Source organism: Lipophrys pholis (genome assembly GCF_963383615.2).
Source record: "Lipophrys pholis genome assembly, chromosome: 5".
In the NCBI taxonomy this organism is placed as follows: domain Eukaryota; kingdom Metazoa; phylum Chordata; class Actinopteri; order Blenniiformes; family Blenniidae; genus Lipophrys; species Lipophrys pholis.
Window position 1 is genome coordinate 14,659,725 of NC_137628.1, and position 24,315 is coordinate 14,684,039.

Below are 24,315 nucleotides of genomic sequence, written 5' to 3' on the forward strand. Positions count from 1 at the left end.
GCAGATCTGAAAAAACGCAGAGAGCTTGAACTGAAACAGAATCTGGAAACACAAAGTTTTCCTTCAGAAATGGAGATAAACCGCGACACTAAATCACTTTGTGCTTGTGAAAATCTGCTCCCTAAACCATTACAAGCATGGTGGTACACATCAAACACCCCCCTTCTCAAAATGTCTTGCACTGTGTCCCTCTCTCCACATGCCAACCATACAACCCCCCCCCCCCCCCCACACACACATACACAAATACTTAATCCTCCCAAATCCAGACAGGAAATGCCCTCGTCAGTAGAGCAGAATGCTTTTGACAGACCCCTGCTGCTCTCTTTCTCTGGCTCTCTCTCCTCCCCTTCTGCTGGATGATATATGCGCCCTCGTCAAACGCCCATCTGGAAACAGTTAGCCTGTGAACATTTGCGCGGGGGCCAATGAAAACAGGCCCAGTGCAAGTCTGCTTTATCAAACGTAACCCTGCTATCAGAGGGGTAGGCAGCTCGTTGGCTTTCGCTTTCAGTGCTGAAGGACGGGGAAATACATGTTTGGTGTCGTGACTCATGAGATCGGGTTCTGCCTCACTGCTTCTTTCATGGTCGGCTCGGAAAGCTTGTCAGTTTTTTTAAAAGTTAAAAACTCGTTTATCAGAGCCCTCAGATGACGGGGCCGTATCTTAATGACAGACATCCTGAGAGTCCTCCTCTATCTACATTAACTACGGGGTTTGGGTGGAGATTGTGGAGCTGCTTTGAGTAACAAAAAATATTGTGAAGAGCGATGAAGGAGGTGGACAGAAAGTTTTGTGTGATAATGTGCTGCGGAGGGGAAAACATGAGGGTGGCGGCCCTTTTGCTCTGCAGTGTTTCTTCTGGAGGGGTTTTGGTGTTCGGGACTTGGCGTCTGCATGAGCTGGACTAATGGGTCCAGACCCGAGCCCCGGTGGGGGGCAGATTTCTGTCCGATAAGCGTTCACATGCAAGTTTGAGGGTGCTAGGAGGACCCGGGCCATTTTTCAGGCACGAACAATGAGTTTTCCCAAAGAGCCACGTTTAGCACTATGGTTGAGGCGCAGAGACTAAGTTGAGCTCAATAACAATTATTGTTTCTAATGGGATTCTTATGAGCTACTGTTGCTCAGCATTTTAGCCAATCTGTCAATACATCATACTCGTATTTTTCCAAATTTCAAATTGAGTGAATAAAGACTATTTTTTTCATTGTCTAGCTGTGATGGCCAAGGACAACCAGTAATGCAATAATGACCAATAACCTGAACAATGTCACCATAAATGTAAAAAAGCCAATAACAGTAATTGTCATTTGATTTTCCAGCGACACCCTGATGGCCGGTGGAGCAGGGCGAAAGGGCCACATGAAGCTCTGCTCGGATTTGGGGTGACCTGCAGCATTTCAGTGGTGTGTGGCTGCTACTGCTACTCAATTCGGAAAGAGCTATAAAATAAATTTAAAAAAGTGATTTACAGTGGCATAGCCCACCAGACAACTTGTAAAAGACCAATTTAACAGATTTGATAGGTCAGCCATTGAAATAGATAGTATTTCTCCTTGAGGAAAACAGGTGCACAGCAGCATGCTGGGAAAAATGCAATGGGAGACTCAAACCTTTACTCTTCTTAAATCAATCTATTTGGAAATTAAAAGTCAATCTTATTAAATCATCAAGCTACAATAGTCAAATTCAATGTATTTGTGGAAAGCATGACAATGTCTTCAAAATATCCCATGTACAGACTTTCCTGAAGAAAAAAAGTTATGTTGGAAGAAGCTTTGATTGGAGATGTAGGGACAGAATGTTATTTTCCTCCCTGAATCTGAACCACACTATCATGTTCTTAAACAAAAAAAAAAAAGTTTCATTTCTCAATCAACACATGAGGTTTGTGAATGATCACAGGATTGAGAAAGTCTGACCTCTAGTGGTCATTGGACTTCAGTACATTCTCAAACAAACCCAAAACACATTGATGTTTGTGCCTCACAAAATACATGTTTAGTTTGATGAAAGAAAGAAAGAACAGACTTCCAGTAGTTCGATTTTAGTATATTTCAGAATTTACAAAAAATTAAAACATGAGGCGTCATAAAATACTGCCTATTTTTGGTTTCACGGTTTACTTCCTAGGATCTGTTTTATGGCGTTACTTCACAGCAAGCTACTTTCCAAACATGGTTAAGGTGCAGATTTGTCTCAGCTTGTATTCCGTTACAACAAAAAAAAGAAAAGAAAAAAAGGCTTTAAAAATTCAGACCAGCATTTTACAGCATCTGTGTTAAATTCTAACACAAAGATTTTTTAAACTTTTACTTTCAGCTCAAACTTAAAAACGCCACAATTAAAAGGACTGCACAACATTTAGCTTTGCAGTTTAAGCACTCCTCATGCAAGTCAGTACTGCGGTCTCCATTAATGGAAGCATGTTTGATTTAAAGCTGAATCAGAATGGGGGAGAAAAAAATAAAATAAAAAAGTCAAATCTGCTCACAAACACACAAGAAAGAAATCGTAAGGCACCTCAGTCTACATCCACCAAACTGCAGGATGAAAAAGTGCAAAATATGCTGTAAACAACTTTCAAGCATCGAAAAAAACAAACAAACATGAACTTTCTCCAGATTCTCATCACATTTTAAACAATTCTACATTACATTTATTTATTGCACCTCATCTTTCTGGATGGATTGAACAGAGGATGAAAAAAAAGGTGTGTGTGTGGCCTACATGCGCTCACACACTGATCTGTCACAAAGTGTGTGTTGGCTCTGATCTCCACAGCAGGTATGAAATTTAAATACGAGCATGCATCCCAAATGTCTGACCCTTCAGTGTTTTAACTCCTCCTCTCCGCGTGGAGACGGACAGGAGTCCTCCGGGAAGTCAAACAAGACACTTCAGCCTCCTCGCTGACGTCCCACGTTGTGGAACAGAGAGTCCAAACAATGAGAACCATGTCTATCCTGATACTTACAGCCTGCACTCAGCTGTCTCCTCATGAGGAAATAAAACTCGAGATGGAGAGTTTGTTTGTTTTTTGTTTTGGTTGTTTTTTTTAGCTCCAGCTGATGGTGAAGTTCCGACTGAGGTTCAAACCGAGATCTGCGACAGTCAAAACCTGCAGAAAAAGGGACAAAGATGATCAGTGGATCTACTCGATCCTTCTCACAAAGCTCCAATCACACTGCACCTCACGCAACTTTGTTCCACTTCTCACCGAATCTCCTCATGTTTTCTACAAATTGTAGGACTGAAAAGCAATAAAAACTAAATACTTGTTAAGTCTTGGTATTTAGTCTGCAGCAGTTGTTAGTGTAATAGAGATAAAACAAACAACAAATAAGCTTGAGTGAAAACCATAAAGAAGGTAATGACCAATTCTGTTCTAAAAAACTGGATACTGCAATACATTTTAAAAGGAAACTCAAACTATTTATTTCACAACTCAAGCGCTCCGCTTTGATATTTCATTAAGTATGTCAGGTTACATGCATCCTTTCAGATCTGCCTTTTGTAAAACAAACCACTGGACTGTCCTTCGCAATGACCAATTTTACATTTTTTTTTTTTTACTTAAAGACTTCAATATTTATTCTAGTTTTGCTACTTTTATTGATATGATGATTTATGTTCGTGCAGTGGTTAGTGCTCTCCCCTGGTTCATTGCTGCTGGGTTGGACATGAATGCTTATTTTTTTGCTGCCAATACTACATATTTTTACTTGTGTAGAATAGAATCAATTTTTAATCATCATTGCACAGTTTCCAATTATATACAACAATGACAGCTGAGACGATTTAGTCCGATAACATCATAAAATGTAGAATTTAAATCTAAATATACATTTGGTTGACACCATGTGAGCCGTCCTTTATTCATGCTTTCCAAACCTACATCATGAAGTCAGAGTGGGTTGATTAGAGGGGAAAATTTTGCTGGAAATGAAAACAACCAAAGAGTTGCTGTAACATAAATGGAAAATATTTAAAAAATGTTAATGTAAGTGAGCAGCTTTAATATACAACTTAACTGCTTAAATCTGATAGTTATTACAGAATCAAGGCTTTTATTTTCATGTCTGAAAAGTTTAGAACCAATAGACTGACAAGATGAAGTATTTTGTTAGACATTGAGAGACGACTGAACCAACTCTGCTCCGTTCTTCCTTTCCTCCTGAACTCACCCGGTTCTCCGTGTAGGCGAATGTTGCATCCTGGGAGTTCACCAGCACCTGGCTCGGCTTCTCCTTCACACCGTAAAAGGAAGCGGACTCCACCGTGATGTAGGTGGCCTCCACGTTGCTGTGGAGCACCTGAGAGCTCATCACGTTCTGCAGAGACAGAATCATCTGGTTACATCGACATTAAGCTCCAGTTTACGTGTCGGGGGGGAATTTAAGAACCTGAAACAACGGGTTAAAAGAGCCGATGTTATATGGTTATATGCCGTGTTTTGTGACTCACCGTGAACAGAATTTACGTAAAAAGATAAATAATGCAACTTAACATATTAACACGAATGCTGACCGTTCACTATAAACTGTGATGGGACTTCAGCCGCTTTCAAACAGAATCCAAACTTTCCCTTATTTGACGGGATCCACAGCTTGTGTAGTTAATTGTATGCATCTGTCAAAACGTCTGCGTGCGAGCACCTGAGCCACGTTGAAGACGATGTAGGCGTACTGCTCGGTCTCGTACGTGTCGATGCTCTCTCCGTCGTCACAGAACAGGTCTCCGCTGGCCGAGCCGTCGTCAGACAGAGCCGAGACGAGGTGGAGGGGCTGACCGCTGCTCACCCACAGAGTCAGATTGGGGGCCTGTTCAGTCGCACATGGAGGGAAAGTTACACCGTTAATGAATCTCGAGGAGCTGGATCCCGACTTCACATTTAAGAAATCAGAAACTGACATCAATAAATGCGACTTTTTACAAAAAATTGGCGTCTGATCTGTGTTGACCTAAAGAACACTCATTTAAAAGTAGGAGGGGAGAAAAAAAAGCATTTGCCACAAAAAAGAAACGAATAAACTAACAATTTTAATTTACCTGCGTTGGTATAACTGAACCCTCACGTAAATGCAGGTTGATCTTATCCAGAGGTGCGTCAAGTCGGAGTTCCTCTCCTTTACTCTTCACTGAATCGCCCTGAGACGTACAAGAACACGTTATACTTTCCACCATTCAGCGTTTACTCACAGAGCTGCTTGGTAATTCAAGGCGCTACATTAACAGAGATGTACAGGAGGAGCAGGTCTTACCGTGTAGTAGTCATACCACAGACCCTCTGGGAAGTAACCGACCACATGATCCACTCCAGGATCCATAACCGGTGTCACCAGCAAACTCTTCCCCCAGAGGAACTGCTTGTCGATTGCATAGGTTTGGACATCCTTGGGGAACCTTTTAAACAGAAAGATCACACACAGTGACGTTGATGCTCAACAGAAAATAATAAAAGCAGAGTAAACGCTTGTGGTTTCAGAGCGTTACTTACTCAAACATTAGCGGCCGTGCTACAGTGTGTCCGTGTACGTGTGCGTGATGAAAGAGCGTGTAGAGGACGGGGAAGAGGGAATAGCGCAGCAGCAGAGCCTGTTTCATGGCTGTCTGAGCCACCGGGCTGAAGGCCATCGGGTCTTGAGGCTGGACAAACATTTTAAAAACAAACAGTTCCAAACTCCAGACTGTAATATTATTAAATTCAAACATTACCTAATCACTTACAACTATTAATCAATCAGTGATGGTATATTAAAAATGTTCTGTTGCATCTTTTAGAAATATTGATGAATTTCATTTAACCTAAAGTTAATTTTATAATCGGAAATTTCATATGCTGCAAAGTCAAGCTTAAAAACTGAACTAAAACTAAAACATAAGAGCTATGAAAGGGAACCGTTTGTTCGCTCCACATCATCTCATCTGGCCATACCACTGATGGATTCCAGATGGTGTATCAAGTCTGTTCTGAACAGTAGGGGCAAATGGCTTTGTGAAACTTTACTTAAAAAAAACACATAAAATCCCAAAGAGTTCAAACAAATAGGTTTTAGTTTGTTTTTTTTCTAAATCAAAAGAAGGATTTTCTGGGGGGAAAATGTAAACCATCAAATCAGCAGGCACATGATGGTCTGATTCAGATTCACTCAGACTGTGGTTCATTTGTAATATTCAAGTGTAGGACAGGACAGGACAGGACAGGACATGTGGGCTATATGTGGCAGGTCTCCTGTATCGTATACAACGATTGATTTGCAGCCTTACCTGCATGTCGATGGCATTGTGGTTCCGTGTGAAGGGATAAAAAGCCCCCAGCTGGGTCCAGCGGACACACATTTCCTCCTGCGGCTCCTCGCTGAAGCCACAGATATCGGCTCCCACCAACGGTATGCCCAGAAGGTTAAAGGTCAGGATACCTGGACGCAAGGAGACAACTGGAAATGATAAAACTGACATCCAGCAATCAAATTAATGGTTTTTAACACAAATTTAAGCCTAAACATCTCAAAAACTGGAATTTTGTCTAATTTGCTTTTTTTTCCCAGACAGAATTTTTTTCTCTCGGTGCGTCACAATATTGTTGCAGTGCAGCACTTTGAACCTGCTATGGAGGTGTAAAGGTCCTTCCACTGGCTCCTGTTATCTCCCAGCCAGTGACCAGAGTACAACCCCTGACTGGGAAAGGTGGAGCGAGAGATCACAAAAGGTCTTTTGGCCACAATCCGCTTCAGAGCACTGCACAAGAAGACAGAGGAGGAGGGAATGAATGAATGAATAAATAAATAAATGGTCAAACTTCTTAGCAGATATCCAGGGTTTTCTCATGTGTGTGTGTGTGTGTGTGTGTGTGTGTGTGTGTGTGTGTGTGTGTGTGTGTGTGTGTGTGTGTGTGTGTGTGTGTGTGTGTGTGTGTGTGTGTGTGTAATACAGATCCAAACCTTGCAGAAGCTTGAGCTTCCATGAGTCCGTAGAGACTATGCAGATTATAATGAACGGACAGTTTCTGCTGTGCAGTGGCACAAACAGTTTTGGCTCGCAGCAAATCTCCCAGAACGCCTGAAAAGAAAAAGCGGACACATCTAAACAACCAGAGACTTTTAAAACTACACTCACTGTGTGGTTTTGAATAAAAGTCCCTCACCTGGAGTATAAGGAGGATGTTCAATGTCGTTTAATGGACAGCCATTAGTGGACCCGTCGAGGAAGTTGGACGGCTCATTCATGTCCTGAAACCAAAAAGCTTCAGTAAACAGATTTTAATCAAGAATTACAAAATAATTTTTTTCTTTTCATTATCACACTTACAATCCACAACCCATCGAACGGAACCTTGTCGTGGAAGCGCTGCAGGTTGTCGTACCACCATTCATGCGTCACCTCATCAGAGAAATCCGGGTACGCCGTCAGACCGGGCCACACCTGGAGGAAGATGAAGAGAATTTCTTGTGTTACAGAAACATAAACATAATTAAAGTACCAGTGATGTTTGGTGTGTTAATAGTGCAAGGTCATTCATTTTCTCAGATGTTCATTGTGATCTCACAGTGATGAAGAAAAGGGAAATGGACAAAATAAGCAGACAGTACAGTGAATTATAGGATTTCTGATTTGGCTGTAACGCCATTGGACAGGTTTATGCATGGAGGACGCTTGTTTGAGGCCACTGTCCAGTCCGTCCCTGGATTAACTGTGGCGGTGTTACAGTGGTGCAATATTCAGTACACAGAAAATGTTCTGTTTGACTTCATACGAGGCCCTTTTAGTTTAATTGTTTGCATGTTATTAATAGACCGGTCTGGTTTTTTTCAGCTATTCAGTTGACTGTGATCTGCTTCTAGACTTTCACTTCATGTATGGAGGGGATTGTGGGTCTGTTTGGAGAGACCCAGGCGAGAGCTGACATTGGTCCACATCAATGACAACATGATGAAGCTCCTTCAGTTAGACACAGTTTGCAACAGAACAATATGTGGATGGACATGGTTAATATCTATGAGACAACATGAAACCGCCTTAAACTGCAACAATAAGATTTGTAATCTCCCTAATGGGCCAAAATAAAGTGCACTGGGGGGATTAAAAAAACGAAAAACAGTAATCACATATGCCTCTCAGTACAAATCAGATTTGAAAGATGGGTGGTCATTGTACTACGCACTGTGATATATTTGAGTTTTCGTTCATTTTTAATCACCCGTGTATTTCATGACCCCCGTTCATAAACAAACCTCCATTCAATCCAAAACTTGGTGTAAAACGATTTTCTTATTTTTTTTGGTTACTTTGACTCATGTCCCACCTTTCCAATAAGTGTTTTTCCCTCAGCGTCTTTCATAAAAACTCCTCGTTTCAGTCCTTCATCGAACGGCCAATATGATCCTTCAGGCTGTGTGCTGCTGATGCCTGGATCCTGTAAAATACACAATAGTTAAACACGCACACACACGCTCACACACTCCATGACAAACCTAAGGGCATCTTCTCCTTAAGTGTGCGTACCAGGATCATAACGTAGCGCTGGTCATGAGCGTGCAGGTCCCGGACCATGTCGGGCAGCGTGCCAAACTTTGTGGAATCAAATGTAAAGTCCATAAAATGCTCCATGTAGTCGATGTCATTCCACTGAGCATCCTGCCGACAGACAGACACACACACAGTCAGAGCGAGCAGCAGCTGGAGGGTCGGTCACTAAACAATCTCACAAACACTACCTGAGGTATCCCAGAATTCCTCAAGCTCTTCACAACCTCCCAGGTAGAGTTACTGGTGTTGTAGCCCCAGCGACAGAGGTGGTAGCCAAGAGCCCAGTAGATGGGCATGGCTGGATGTCCTGTGGCAACAACAATGATGAAATGACGTGAGAAGTGCGACTGAATGCAGCAGGTGTCATCAGAAAAAAAATAAATAAATAAAAATGCAGGCAAATGAAGAACCTTCAAGGCAATTTGTTAAATGACACTGGTGAATATGAGGCTTAAATTTTCATTTGGTTTATTTAGCTTTTTCCAAAAAGGTCTATAATCATTTTCTTTTATCAGCTGCTGTTGAAGTAACTCCTGATTTATACAGATGTTGCACTGTTTCAGAAAAAGTCAAACTCACAAAAACTTAGAAACAACCAGGCAGAAGGCAGCGATGCTCAACACACCAGAGATCAGTGATGCAGCACTGAAACCAATGGCCTCTCAACAAGCTACTGTTGGCATCAAGCGAAGGAGAGTTTGTGAAAAGATGGATACTAAAGGCTGCAGAAACAGACAGTGCTGAGGCTTTTACCCACATTAATCTAAAGAGAAACAAGTGGGCAGCAAGAAAGACTTTAAGGAAAACTTCAGGTTGTACCCAATAGGTTTTGTAAAAAGTGCCATTTGTTTTGTAGTTGTGTGTATTTATGTTATTGGTTCTCTGGTGAGGTCACATTGGGCTGCTTGTGCACCCAGAATTAAAATGAATCCAACCCCACCGGTTTATAGCACATCACATAGTACTTGTCTACTAACCAATAACCTGCAGGTACTGTTCAATCACTGAACCAGGATCAGGACCGAGGAAGACGTAAAAGTCCAGAATCCCACCGATGGTGCGCCAGGTGAGAGCCGGGGCGGGCTGGAGAGCCACATCTGAAAGAAAGCAATGACAGAACTAGTATAGAAATCAGATATTCATATTTGAGGCTTATCAACTTTGTTCATGTTCCTTTAAACTGGTGGAGAGATCAATACACACAGCCAGAAGGAGGAAGAACATTAAAAACCCCTGATTACAACCACTGACGGAATTAAACCAAGAAAGGCTTCAAATTCGAACAAATTTTCTGTTTAGGTCAGCAATGCTTCATGTGATGACTAGGATGTACATGATGACTGATCTCACTCTTTAAAACAACAGGAAGTTAATCTGTAGTTGCGATTGAAACAAAAGAATTCCACTTTAGACTTCTGCTTTTAAAATGTCAGCTATAGGTCATGTGAACTCATGAGATCTTCTAAAATGTGAGCGTCAGCTCTTTATTGTGATCCCATGTCATTAATACACATATCAAAACTTCATGAGGATGTGTGGTGGACCGACCCATTGCATTGCTGTTGAGCAGGAAAAAGCCATGTGCACTTCCTCCTTCTTCCATAGTCAGGTAGAACGGATGAGCCCCGTACAGGTTTGTCTGTTCCTGCATTTTAACAAGCAAGACACAGATATTAAAGTTAAGTTAGTCTTTATGTGCAGAGGAGAGACGGCAGCGAGTAAAACCATGAACAAAAAGGAAGTATATTATATATAATTAAGGAGCGTGATTACCATGGGGGGCACATCTCTAGCCCACATGGTGAGCGTGTTCCACTGGACGTCGTGGAGAAAGGTGGAGCGGTGCTCGCCCAGGCCGTAAATGAACCGAGAGGGCAGGGAGGTGGAGAACTGGAGGAACTGGTCGGCGTAGAAGAGAGGAGCCACGGTGGTGTTCAAACTTAACAGGAGAGACCAGCAATGATCAGTTTAAGTAGACGATAGAGGCTTTTCGGTACACGTTGCTGGACTAGTTGTGACTTTTTTTTTTTAAATCACAAATTGAGCTGCTTCAATAGTTCGAGTAGCAAGATAAAAATGCAAGAAGGAAATAAGCAGTTGCTTTTATCGAATAGAAAAATACATATTTTGCCCCTATATTAGCCCCAAGATTTAAGTTTTCCTCCCCCATTTCTTAACATGATCTCAAGACTGTGTCCAATTCAAGTTGGCCTCACATCACTGTTCCTGTGGAGCGTCTAGTCACGATGAGGCCAAACGGCTGCTTGGAGAACTCCACCACATAGTCGGGATTTTCAGCTTTCTTGGTGGCGGTGGGGACCGGGATCGGAACCTCAAAGCGTGAAAACGATGGGTCGGTTATCTAGAACATAAAGCAGCATGTAGTTAAATTACAGAGCAATGAAATTTCACTAAAAGGTTTAGAGAACGGATGTAAATAGTGTTTGTCTGCACAGAAACTACACAGTATCAACATTAGCGTCCTCAAAAGTCACTAAGATTCATTAAGACTCCGCAGCACAGCTGATGTGAAACATCACATGCTTGCAATTTGACACCAGCCTCATTACTTTGCCGTGCCTGGAGAACATGCTTGTATGAAACAAGCAAAGAATTGTGTGCTTTTCACAGCCGCCTGTAGCCTGAGCCCTTCGCTTCATTATTATGATCATCTTCAATACTACCAGGAACGGCATATCATCCTAATGCTGGGAGAAACAATTGAATTTTTTTTCCACTGTTGTGACATAATTATAAAAACAGTCGTGCCTCAATTGTTAAAAATGGGTCATCAAGTGTTGAAATCTTCTCCCTTTTATGTATAAAAAAATCTTGTAACAGGTCTGGTCACAAGAGTTACAGAGACGTAAAGTCAGCTGGTTGTTATGACACGAAAAACTCTGAGATAACATAAGATAAGGACCTGAAAAACAACCAAAAACATCTTTCTTGCAATGTCCTAAAGGTCAGACAGATTATACGTCAGACAGAAGTTCAGACATATTACTGATTGGATATATTATCCGGCAAAAGGGTATTCCTGGTGCCCAGTGGTCAGTATCAATGAAAAGTGGCTCCAGAAAGGGTGGCGAACTGTACAACATTCCTGCAGAGTTGTGGTGAAGTGTATATTTTGAGGCGTTGGGGCTGTTTCAGAAGCTAAAGTGGGATCTACACATCATCATGTTATGGCTGATGTTTGGAATTCAGTCGTGATGCGAGAATGCGACTCACCCTGACACGCAGCCGTGAGTCCGTCTCATGACGAGTCTCCACCTCCACAGTGAGGATGTCTCCAGGGTAATAGGTCTTCACTCCCTTTACAAGAGTTCCTTTCTGCCCCAGCAGCGTTTCATCCAGAGACACCAGTGAGTACGAGGGAAAGTCCGCAGGATAGAAACACCAAGGGATCCCATTCTGGTGGCGTTTTTTGGGGGCAGGAGGTGTGGCTGCTGGGATGAAGCAGCAGTTCCTCGCCTCACAGAGTTCTTGAGTCACGACCACCGTGCGTTCAGGGTAGCAGTCGAACCTCCACGCCTCGGGGGTCAAGCTGCAGGCCTCCCGGCGGGAAGCAGCGGCAGAGTCATTTACAGACTCTTGCACTTTGGGGTCCACCGTTTGTCCGGGGGCCAGCGGCGGAGGCTTGTGCGGCTTCTGGCTTGAGGGCCCATGCAGCCAGAACATGGTGCCCAGCAGCCAACCCCCACACAGGAGCAGCAACAGGCAGCCGATCACCAGCAGGCCTGTGGTGATGGAGCATGGCGGCCGGGGTGGCAGCAGCGCGGCGGCCTCTGGCTCTAGCACCTGAAAACAACAGGAGATCAAAAATAATGAGCATCCAGCAACATTTTTACACCCCCGTCAGTCAGGAAAATAACATTAGTATGCATGTTACTTCAAAAGATCACAAGTGAAATTAGAGTCAATCAGTACCCAGACATGAATGTCTTGTACTTGTGGCTGGAATTCAGAGACCCCCCTCAATTTAAATTTCCATCTACGACAATGTCCTCACAACAACTACAAGCCCTGTTATATAAATATCTTCTGTGCAGATGAAAGGAAAGCTAAAAATATCCTTGATGCAGTTCTGCCAGGACATCGTCCTATGCACCATCTAAAGTTTAAGACTTGCCTCCTTCTCACTTTTGCGAACTGCACTCAAATACCGAAGTGAAAAATGCTGTTACAATCCAGTTTAGTGGAGCATACCCACTTACACTGCTTTAATTGTAATATTTAGTGTTTACAGCACCAGGTTCAAGCAACTATTGAGCTGTTCTGTGCTTTTAATTCACGTCACTGCAGTTTCATAACTTGGCACTAAATTGCTTTATTGCAAGTTTTATTATTCAATGTTCTGTCAGGTCATATTCAGTGTCATTACACTGACTGGATTAGAACATTACAGCTGTATCAGTGTCTTTGTAAATGTGGCCATTTTGTGTTATTTGATTGTCTTTTCTATACAAGTACTCTGATTTCCTAGATACAGGAGCATTATCCTGGGGAAAGAACAATCAGATTGTGGATCATCCAATGAGGGGGAGCGTGATCTTTATCGCTGAAGATCAGCAGCAGTGAAGCCGTGTGAGCAGACATAGACTCACAGGAAGTTCCTCCTGAGCTGGACAAAGCTCCTCGGACAAAACTGAGGTGGAAAAATGGACGTCTTCTGGGTTCAGGCGCTTGTACGACACCATGGTGACTATATTGGAGTGAGTCTGTCAGTGAGAGAGAGAAATAGACAGACAAAGAGGGACACACACACACACAAAGAGAGTTCAACGTTTAACACGGAATCATTTCCTGCAGCTGGTGGAAGAAATTAGAAAGAAAATTCAAGCTTCCTTCAAATTGTCAGCAGATTAAGCTAAACTGAAGCTCGTGCATTAAAGAGGAGTAACATGAGGACACAGTGAGATGAGAAACAGCTGTGCACAGTTCACGATCCTCTGTGGAGCTGCTGTAGCTGGCTATAACTCTAGCCTTCATACAAAGTTCACATGAGCACACATGTCCTCCCTTCCCCTTAAAAATCTGGATGATTCAATGTCTTACTGAGACGTTACTTCAAGTCAACACGAGCTGTTGACGCTAACTTTATTTAGCCCAGCGTAGAAAAAAAACGTAAATGTCAAAGTTCAACAAAAGGACACGTTTAGTGCCTGGATCAATTCTGGGTTTAAATAACTGGCCTTTCACACAGTGTTTACAAAATAGAAATATAAACACAGTAAATAGCCGATACGGAGCATTGAAGTGGAAATTAAACGGGGGGAAATGCGCTGTGAAATAGGCTAACTTTAGCACCAGCGCACCTTCAGCTAATATGAGCCAACATCAACAGAAAGCAGTGCGAGGGTCTGCAGCACTTACCTTCCGTATCCTACTAGCTTCATACACACACGCTACACAGCACGGGAGTAAAGTGAAACCCTGAAGCAAAGTCCAGAGAGCTGCGTGTTGCACGACGGAGGCGACCTCAAACAGTCTCTGTTTACCTCCGCGCTGCGTTCATGACGCCTCGGAACTTATACAACTGCCGCCTGACGTCTCATTCGCGCTTTGCGTGTCACGTGTGAATGTGAACTTGTTAATTTCCAATACAAAATATACTCAGTACATATAATGATGATACTGGAGCTTTACCCAATTTCAACGTATTCGGAGTATGCCCACTCTGTATGGATGGTATCATAAAGTAATATCTATTACCAAAGATACAAATTAAATTAGGTTTCTCAGATGTTACTCAACATGCTTTATCATGCCTCAAATAAGCCCTCTTCAATAATAAATGATGCAAAAATAGCAAAAACACTTGACTGAAATAATCCACCTTCTACTATCCATCGACTATACTTACTCCTGTGCAGGAGCCAGTTATGGGAGCATTATTGCACCAAAACTATTTGTCAATGTCGATAATGGGGAGTTGTCTGTCTGTATCTCAATCTGTGTGTCCAAACTGAGATTTGTCCCTCGAGCCAATCCAAGCTGTGAGCGAGGGCAGGATTCACTCTGGACAGCTCACCAGTTCATCACAGGACAAACAGAGATCGGCAACCACACACACTCACATTCACACCTAGGAGTAATTTGTGGTGACCAATTAACCTCACATACTGTACATATTTTTGGACTGTGGAAGGAAACCAGAGTACCCAGAGGAAACACACACACAGGGAGAACATGCAAACTCCAAATCCCTGGCTGGTTTTTAAACTCAGACCTTCTCACAAAAACACTAACTCACGAACCATTGCCTCACCATGTGGTTCCTCAATGAAATAGATTATTTTTTCTGCATACAAATTTAAATAAAGCAACTAAATAATCCCACTCATGTTAAGTCTTACTTACAGAGCCCAGGAGTTGCCGGAGAGAAAAAAAAAATGTGTGGGACCTAGTTGATAATTCGTTCCCTCAAGTTAATAATGCGAGGGAACGAGATAATTTAATCCGTGGCCACTAGATAGTAATTCGTTCCCTCAAGTTATTAACTTATTATTTCATTCCCTCGCATTATTCTTTTTCACCAATGTCACCGCCATCCCCGTCATATTTGCTCTTATGGACGCTTTGAAATCAAATGATGCTGACCACATTAGATATTGGTGTTTTCTATTTAAACCATGTAAATTACAGACATGCAAAAGTCATCTTGATACAGAGCCCATGAGTGTCCATAAAGAAAAAAAGTAATAATAATGCGTGACAAAGAGATAATAAGTCATTCCCTCAAGTTAATAATGCAAGGGAAAGAGATAATCTAATCCGTGGCCATGAGATAGTAATCCGTTTCCTCAAGTTATTAATTCAAGCTTACCATAAAGGAATGTACGGAGCCCTGGTGTGGCCACAGAGAGATGGCCACTCCGGAGCTCCGGAGATTTCACTGAAACCTTTGGAAAAAACAACAGTTGAAAGAGTCTGATTCAAAGAATTTCAACTTGTGTTCACCCTATAAGAAAACATGATTGATCATTAAGGTCAGTCAAAATAAACTGGTTCGTAAAAAGTTCAGGAGCTCGTTTCCTTTTATTGATGCTGCTTTTGGGAATGTGATTGTGTTAGACACAAACTGAATTTTATGCTTGGATTTAGCTTCTTTGTTGATAGACAAAGAGCCTCCGGATTTATTGCTGCATTGTGTGGATCTCTAGCCATTAGGACCTGCAGCTGGTGGTGAGAGTGGCAGGGTGTATAAATAAACCACTGACCTCCCTTTGAGATATTTACAGAGTGAGAATAAAAAAGGTATGTATGAACTGTATGTTAAATGAACTCTTTGCCATCTGGATGCAAATACAAACCCTTATAAACCTCAATAAACTAAACTACAGTCCCAAAACCCAAACATTCTGATTTGCATTAGACATTTATTCTAAACTATTTACACCAGCAGATACATTTACAAAAGACCGGTGTTAATCTAGTCAAAGAAAATGTCAATATTAAGAGTCTATGTGTTGTACATCACCGTGGTAGCTTGTGGTCGAGCGGGGATGCAGCGGAGAGAGTGGGAGGCAGCTTGAGGGAGGCGCTGAGGGGGGAGCCAACACACCTGATACCCATCAATGTCTAATTGTGTCCCTCCTCTTTGACAGTAGTGGCTGGGAAGGCTTCAAAAGGGGGAGAAGCTCCGGCTGGAGCCTGAAGAGGCAACATACCTGTGGTGTGGTTAAAATAAAGAACCTTAAAATCAAAGCTGTCTCTGGGATCTGTGAGCAAGTAGATCCCAGGAACCAGAGTCTCGTTACAATTACATTTGTCCCTTTTGTTTCTTACAGGGCAGAAATTTGCGACACTTCGGTGTCTGCTTTTTTTTTTTGTTCAATTTTATCTCATTCATAACATTAAAGAAGTTTGAAGGCAAATAAGAAGAGAACAGTGACTGAGCTGAGACTTCTGTGAAGATAAAGTTTAACTTTGTGTTGAAGTCAGCAGCACAGCAGATCAATTATATTAAATCACTCGCCAGATACGAACACCCCAATAATATTGATGAAACTCCAAATAAATGAGTCTTCAGCACTTTCACTTTTATTGTTCAGTATATAACATGTCCCATACAACTAGACAGAAGCAGCACTGGGGAAAGAAAACACTACCATCTACTTTGCGTCAATTTATTGCCTTCTGTAACATACTTGACTTTCAGGAGTGAACCCAACTCATGATGCGGTTCTTAAAAGTAGATCCAAAATGCTTCACTGGATTTTCAGCTGGAGAAATTAAATGAAATCTTATACTGCTGCACTCAAGGACACTGGTGTTAAATCAGAAGTAGTACTTCCTGCATGTGATTACTGAGAAGTGCAAACTCGAGCACAGGGGAGGCTGCATGGGAGCCGAGGAAAAGACAAATAGAACGTTTTGTAGCTGTGGATATTGTGAACAAGGGCTTCAGAATAAATTGTGCAGCATATTGGATCCACTTTCTCCGACGAGCAGTGTTAAAAGGTATCAACCACTGTCCATGTCCACATAGCAGGGTTGTTGTTTTTTTTCTCTGGCAAGGCTACGCAAGTAAGCCCAACAACAGCAATATATGTTTTACTAGGTGGTGAGCTAACAATACCTCATGTGATACAAGCAAACAACAATGTCTACCGACAATCATTCAATCTTCTCCAGACAGACACAACAGTAACAGTTAGTCTTATATTCCTATTCACTCTAGTTTAAAGCCATTGGTTGGATGTAAAAAGGCACCTGTAATGCACAAAAACTCAAGCTTCCCCCCCCCCCAAAAAAAAGTCACATTGAGAAAAATTCAAAAATCGGTTGTGATGCTTGGAAAAAGCTGCTATGTGGACACGCGTCCTGTGGTTTGATGAGTTTAGCAAACTTTGTATTCATTAATCAGATGAGAAACTCCAGCTACACTTGATTTCATAAACTGATCGACGAGCATCACAATTAATCTTCAAGTCCAGTTTCCACATACACAATTAGCTTGATGACAAATGGAGAAAAGAGTCATTTGTTCTACTGTAGCCTAATACTCTAAATGTGGGTGTGGTACTCCAATGCGTCCAACAAACAGTGACAAATCAGAGTGGGACTTCTAAAATTCACGATTTAGCAGTTTTTACAAAGGTTTAGTTAAATATTGGTCCGATAATTTAGTGTGGTCTTGAGCTGCCGAGCGTAACCTGACGTGTGTCTGTTCCTCGCCTGTCTGCACTGTTGTGGGAGTTTCATACTTAATGTGAAAGTTGAAGGTTTCAGTGAGAAGAAAAGGTGGTGGAGCCACAGGAGTAGTCTCTGTCTTTCCCCTTTATTAACTTCATGTCTTAATCTCTAAAATGTTGAAACATTGCAACTGGAACAGTAATAGATATATAAATACATCAGTCATTTTTGTCTGCTATGCACATGTTGATGGGGGAGTCGTCGTCGCTCTGGAAGAAGTCGTCGTTCTTGGCGTCGAACGCCGACTCGCCATCAGTCTGAGCCTGCTCGTGTTTGCGTTTGTGGAGCCTCAGGCTCTGTGAGCGGCTGAAGCCTCGTCCGCAGATGTTGCAGCCGTACGGCCGCTCCCCCGTGTGGAGCCTGAAGTGGTTCTTCAGGCTCGACGCTCGAGTGAAACTCTTGTCGCACTCGGGACAGTCAAACTTCTCCCCGAAGTGGATTTTTTCGTGTTCTCTGAGCCGGCCGGACTGGTTGAAGCTGCGGTCGCACACGGAGCAGTGGTACGGCCGCTCTCCGGTGTGCGTGAGCCGGTGTCTGTTCATGGCTCCCGAGTGGGCGAAGCTCTTCCCGCAGTCGGGGCAGGAGAAGGGCTTCTCGCCCGTGTGGACTTTGAGGTGACCTTTGAGCTGACCTTTCTGGGTGAACTGCTTCCCGCACACCGTGCACTTGTACGGCTTCTCTCCCGAGTGAATCCGCATGTGGATCTGGAGAGCCGACATCTTGTGGCAGTCTCTCCCGCAGAGTCCACAGCAGTAAGAGTGCTTTTTCACTTTATTCTTGACGGACTCCGGCTCAGGGGGCGACGCTGGGCTGCACTTCTCACCGTCTTCCATGGGATCCGAATGTTCTGCAGAGACTGAAGAAAGATGAAAGAAAACAACAGCAATTGGTTAAGAAAGAGGTTTACCTAAAGTCAGAGCAGGAAAAACTAGTCAAAGTAACAAGAGTGCCGAGAATAAAGACGACCCCAGTTAGGATGTTGGATAACAAACCTGTCATAAAACCTATATCAAAAATATATAACAACAAAAACATATGATGAGAAAACAAAAAAAGTTCAAAGATGGAGATAAGATAGGTTGTAATTACTTCCTGTCAGGCCTTAACATGTATATACTGCATTCGCTTATTTATTCCATTTAGTATAAATTACTACTGGAGCAGCGCTGTTAAGAATTAATTATTTCTTTTCTATTCTACAATATAAATTGTGCCAATTATATAAAACAAATTATTACGTTACATACAAACAACAAATAGTTTTGGGTAAAAATATTGATCCTTACTTGTGGGATTTTGTAGAGAGAAGCTTAAACATAACTTTTCTCAAAGGTTTGATTGTTTCAAGAGGCTCCATTAGATAAACAGGAGTTTTCTGGGAATTTCAGTTTGACGAAAAAACAAACAAATAACACACAAAACAAATGCTGAGGTTTAGTTTAATTGGTAAAAAAAAAAAGTAGCATCACATCTGTAACTTGACTATAAAGGAGAACAGTAACCACCGAGATGAAGCAGAAGGCAAGTTGCTAAGCAGGATTTCCCAAACAAGGAGAATTAAACATTTATATAGAGTTGACGACAATTTGTATCTAATTTCTAGTTATTGTAATTTAAAAAAAATAAAATGTCTATGCAGAAACGAAGTGTCTCAAATTGAAGATGGAGGAAAAAAGAAAAAAGAAATGTGTGATTTCCTTTCTTACTTTTGACAGGCTCTTCTTCTTCCTCCTTCACTGTGATCCGGATCTCTGTGGCGCTCTCCTGAAGCCGCTCTTCAGGTTTCTGTGGCGTGGAGTAATCATCACCACTAGACACTTGGTGTGAGGGTTCTTCTGCTGAAAAAAACCTCATCATCAGAAATAATTACACTCCTCGTTTAAAATTAAAAAACCCTAAATGATAAGATTCTTGTTTTTTGTACCAAACAGAGGCTCCTCCACTTCCTCCTCCTTCACGATCACATTCACATGTGGACTGCACGCTGAGTCCTCCGGCTGCTCGGCTGCTTCTTCTGGGGCGTTTTCCATTTCCACAGGAGCTGCTTTGACACAGTTGAGGCTCTCGGAGGGCCGAGGCTCGGCTTCGTTGGGCAGACTCTGGTTGTCGGACTCCTGTAAACACACGTCCATCAGAACGGGAAGCGGCTAAAGCAGATAAAAACACGCCGGGAAGTTTGGGTACTACCTCAGGCACGACGCCGGTGAGCACTTCCTGCTCGGATGATCCGCTATCTGCTTCTGGGACGAGGTCTGAGACGGGGTCTGAGACCGGCTCAGACTTGGTCTGTGTGCACGATCGCTTGTGGTTTCTGAGCGTCCCTGCGAGTGAGAAGTGCCTCCCGCAGTCGCCGCAGGTGTACGGCTTCTCGCCTGTGTGGATCCTGGTGTGCCGCCGCAGCTCTCCGGGAGCCACGAAGGACTTGCTGCACTGTGTGCAGCTGTACGGTTTCTCCCCCGTGTGCGTGCGCATGTGCGTGGTCAGGGTCCACTGCTGGGCGAACGTCTTGCCGCAGTCGGAGCAGTGGTACGGAGTGATGCCCGTGTGGAGACGCTCGTGTCGGACCAGCGTGCCGGAGAGGGCGAAGCGTTTGTCGCAGAAGGAGCACTGAAAGGGTCTCTCCCCGGTGTGAGTCCTCTGGTGGTCCCGCAACTCGGCCGCCGAGTTACAGCTCTTCTCGCAATCTGAACAGGGGAACTTCTTCCTGGTGAAGCCCGCCACCACCTCGCAGTGCATCGCCTCCAAGTGCGTTTTCAGGTGCCAGTGGCGGGAAAAGCTCTTGAGGCAGATGGAGCAGTGGTACGGCCTCTCGCCGGTGTGCGTGCGCCGGTGCAGCCGCAGCTCGCCCTGACTGGCGAACCTCTTCTCGCAGAAAGTGCAAGGGAAGGGTTTCTCCCCGGTGTGGACCCTCTCGTGGATCATGAGCAGCCCCTTCTCTGGAAACCTCTTCTCACACATGGAGCAGGGGAAAGGCCTCTCTCCTGAGTGAGTGCGAAGGTGGCGCTGGAGCTTGGAGGCGTAGGGGAAGTCTTTGCCACACACGGAGCAGCTGTGGAGGGACGGCGGCTTGTCGTTTTCACTGTGACCAAATGTCTTTGTGGGGGCTTCTGCAGGCACCAGGCCGGGGATAGCGCCCACTTCTGTCGGAACAAACACAAGACGGCTGGGGGTCAGTCTGAGTCCTTTCAAACACCTCAGCAACATGGATGGAAATGACATGGTAAATCCATAAAAACAACAAACGTGGCCATTCAAAATATATAAAAAGTACATGCATTCAAAGATCTACAGAATCACAAGACACTTGATGCAGATTAACAATCATTACCAACAGCTATTCAAAGCTTTTTCTGCAATAGAGATGAGGGCTATAATCTATGATATTTCGTAACTAGAAAATTTAAGATGAAATTTTGTGTGTGCCTGCCGCTCGCTGCCAGCTAATATCCCCTCCATTTTCATTATTTTTTTTAACCAAAATTCCATCCTCTCTGACTGGCCAATTGTTGGCGACTTTTTGCAGAAACGGTTTGCCGAGTCATTAACAAATGTCATTGCGCACTATTCCCGAATATTCTGCACATTTTCACGTGGTTTCTGAGTGCTCAAAACGATGCAGGAGTCGTCACATGCCAAAACTCCAGCAAACAAAACCAAAAAAATTCTATTTAATGGGCGCCTAGGATATATCGTAATCGTTTTTTAAAGAGGCTGATCCACTAGAGGAATTTCATGTTTGTAGGCTTGATATCATGAAGTTGCACTCTAAAACCTTTTTTTTTTTTTTTTTACATTCACCTGCACTTTGTTGACTGAAAACGAATTCATAAATGTCTCACATAGAAGACACATAGGTATTTCAAAAAAACCTCTTTTCTTTTTTTTCAGTATATCATAGAAGTGAAGCACTGATGTAGAAAGGTCAGGTTTTCGTAGGTTTGTACTTCCAACACCTGAACTTTTTTGTGTGTGCAAACTGAACTTTCTACGTAAAATGACAACCACAACTACATGGAGAAGCCACGGTTGTTGCCACAGGCAGTAACAGAGTTATAACACGATAAGTTATTACTTTCCAGCTTTAAAAAAAAAAAAGAAAAGAAAAATGCCAATTTTACTTGATCTTCCGATACAGCCCTGGAAATTATTGCAGGAATTAAAACTGCATGTAAACCTGAATATTCAGTGATGCAGTCACACAAAAATCAGGACATGATCCTTGAGACGCTTCGCTGTTCTAAGGTGCATGATCTGAAGGAACGAGTCACTGTTAAACTTTGAATGAGTCTAAGAATAATGTTCACTTACTAAGATCAGAGAGGTCAACCTCCTCCCCGTCAGAGTTGATCAGACCTCCGATTTCTTGCTGATCTTCTTCCACGACGATCACAGCCGGTCCAAAGTCTTCTGGGTTTTCAGAGCCCATCGCTCAAATATGAAATATGGAACCTTGCAGATGTGAGAAGACGAGCGTGACTGAACAGACATTCAGATCATCAGCAACTATCGAGGGGCAAAATTATAGACAAGGTAATAGTTTTGCCCATTATTTTTACTATTGCAACAAATAAATCGCCCAAAATTCAGACATTTTTAAGCTTTTTATTATGATGGTTTTCTCCTCAGGTTAAAAACAACAGATTTGAGGAGATTTTCTGGTATTTTGAGATAATCTATTTAAAAATTCCAAGACTTGTGATCAAAAATTTTAAAGATCAAAACCAAGCAGGTTTGCAACATTTCAAGTTCCGCATAATATATCTAAAATTTTGAGTTTCAATTCATTAAATCATGAAAAACGTTTTCGTCTCATTGTCATTTCTCGAAGATGAATCTGTCTATGTTCAGCTTCACAACTGTCCCTAGTTTCTAGGGAACCAGTTTCTATTCTGGCAGACGTATTTGACTGTGAATAATTGATAATATTACACTGAAAGGCATGAATGCCATCTGTTCGGGCTCTGTATTTATCCAGGATATTATTTTGAAGACCTAATACATTTTTGTGTCACAGCCTTAAAACAACATATAAGAATAAGTTTCTCCTTATTCTCTTAAAATGTTCATTTTAGATTTGCACAGTGAGGAAAATAAGCAAATCATAGTGAAAACTCTGTATGTGTATGTATGTACTCTGCATTTTAATCAGTTAGTTGTTAATCTACATATATAATACAGTTTTATTATTCATTTTCTAAAGAACACAGTGTGATAGTCTATAAACAATAGCTGACAGTCTTGAGATTAATTACCACACAAATCAGTCAGCAATGAAAATATCAAAACATTTGTGGCTCTTTATTAATAATAAATCTTTTATTTTTCATAAGCACGATGGAACTGATCAGGCTTTTGGTTTCAAATTAAGAATTAATTTGAACTTACATAAATGCAAACAGTCAAATTACTGTATTTGAGTCATGATATTTTAGTGGTAGACTAAACAACAGTTTCAGGCTGTTTGTGTATAAAGAACCTGACAACATGCGCGATTTCCTTTTTCCCACTTCCACGGATAATCCCCAGGGATGCAGGTAGAGTTTTCGATGGAGGTTTAGCCTCCAGTGCTGGTGTGTGTGTGTGGAGGACAAACGCTGTCCTGCTCAAGGACACTTCAGCAGGCGGATGCTTTGTTGTGAGGGGGCGGTGGACCTGACTGGGCCTTTTAAAGCTGAAGGACAGCTCTCATTCAAACTGAACACGGCGAAACTTATGAAGCCACACAACAGAGTCGAAATCACCTTGTGTGCATATTTATGGGCCTTTAGTTTAGAAGCCTTCAGGGGGAAAATGGTGGAGTGTCTGCACTGAGTGGCCCGGCTAGCGCCTGGTAGCACTAGCTCGAGGGGGTGGGAGTCATTTAGCTCCATCCACTTCAGCCACACACACACCGTCCTTTAATCCAGGGAGCGCACTAACGAACCTGTTGGTGCAGCCTGCGATGAGCCCCGCGCCCGGGAGCAGCAGCAGGCTGCAGCTCGGACAGTTTGACCTCTGGAGGAGGATGCGGCTCGGCTCGGCTCAGCTCGGCTCGGTGGGGACGCTGCGGCGGTGACCAGCGCTGTGGTCAGCGGCCACCTCCACCTTCCTCCACCGGGACCCCGCTTAGCCAGCTGGCCTGCGCTAACTACCCGCTGAAGCTTAAGCAGCAGGAGCTACAGCCACGCTCCTCCAGCTGCAAACCGCAGCACCGTCTCGCTGCTGTTTTAACCCCGATTAATGACGACCACCGAGCCGTCAGTGTCATAGTAACAGAGGCTAACTCGGCTAAGCTAACACAACAGACAAAAGACATTTGAACCAACCTCAGCATAGATTCCCCCCTCAGGTTAACAAAGTAGCCGCTCCGCTGAAGTTTAATAAAAGAAAAACCACCAAACGAGGCTTCTACGTCTCTCTCATTGCTCTGTGCGTTAAAGGCAAAGTATCACACCAGTGTCATATCGTCTAACAAAGTTAAAGAAGCGTTTGGATCTGGTGACAAGCTTTCTATTATTGCACTAGGCTGCGAGGACTTCCGGTGTTACGGATTAACTAGTTTCCCTGTTAACTGGTGGCTGACTTCCTTTAGCCGCTGT

At 43.0% G+C, this 24,315-nt stretch overlaps 2 protein-coding genes across 3 annotated transcripts; both read right to left on the minus strand.

Annotated features, from left to right (window-relative positions):
- Positions 1 to 1,621: 1,621 nt before the first annotated feature.
- Positions 1,622 to 14,092, minus strand: gaa2 (alpha glucosidase 2). Its single transcript, XM_080462922.1, has 21 exons — positions 13,913 to 14,092; positions 13,144 to 13,257; positions 11,768 to 12,337; positions 10,750 to 10,895; positions 10,307 to 10,472; positions 10,082 to 10,178; positions 9,511 to 9,630; positions 8,722 to 8,840; positions 8,510 to 8,641; positions 8,310 to 8,420; positions 7,316 to 7,429; positions 7,152 to 7,236; positions 6,949 to 7,066; positions 6,612 to 6,745; positions 6,275 to 6,426; positions 5,505 to 5,653; positions 5,269 to 5,410; positions 5,057 to 5,155; positions 4,663 to 4,827; positions 4,192 to 4,338; positions 1,622 to 3,125 (listed from the first exon to the last, which is right to left on the minus strand). Exons 2-21 carry the CDS (start codon positions 13,234 to 13,236, stop codon positions 3,063 to 3,065), a joined length of 2,922 nt encoding a protein of 973 aa, XP_080319048.1. The 5' UTR covers positions 13,237 to 13,257; positions 13,913 to 14,092; the 3' UTR covers positions 1,622 to 3,062.
- A 2,469-nt stretch (positions 14,093 to 16,561) lies between these two features.
- LOC308110518 (uncharacterized protein) lies at positions 16,562 to 24,239 on the minus strand. Of its 2 annotated transcripts, none has more exons than XM_080464859.1 (6): positions 24,043 to 24,239; positions 22,046 to 22,186; positions 19,925 to 20,877; positions 19,662 to 19,851; positions 19,444 to 19,572; positions 16,562 to 18,593 (listed from the first exon to the last, which is right to left on the minus strand). In XM_080464859.1, exons 2-6 carry the CDS (start codon positions 22,161 to 22,163, stop codon positions 17,896 to 17,898), a joined length of 2,088 nt encoding a protein of 695 aa, XP_080320985.1. In that variant the 5' UTR covers positions 22,164 to 22,186; positions 24,043 to 24,239; the 3' UTR covers positions 16,562 to 17,895. The 2 variants fall into 2 exon arrangements, with proteins under 2 accessions (XP_080320985.1, XP_080320984.1); XM_080464858.1 differs by having other exon boundaries at positions 19,444 to 19,575.
- Between the last annotated feature and the right edge of the window lie 76 nt (positions 24,240 to 24,315).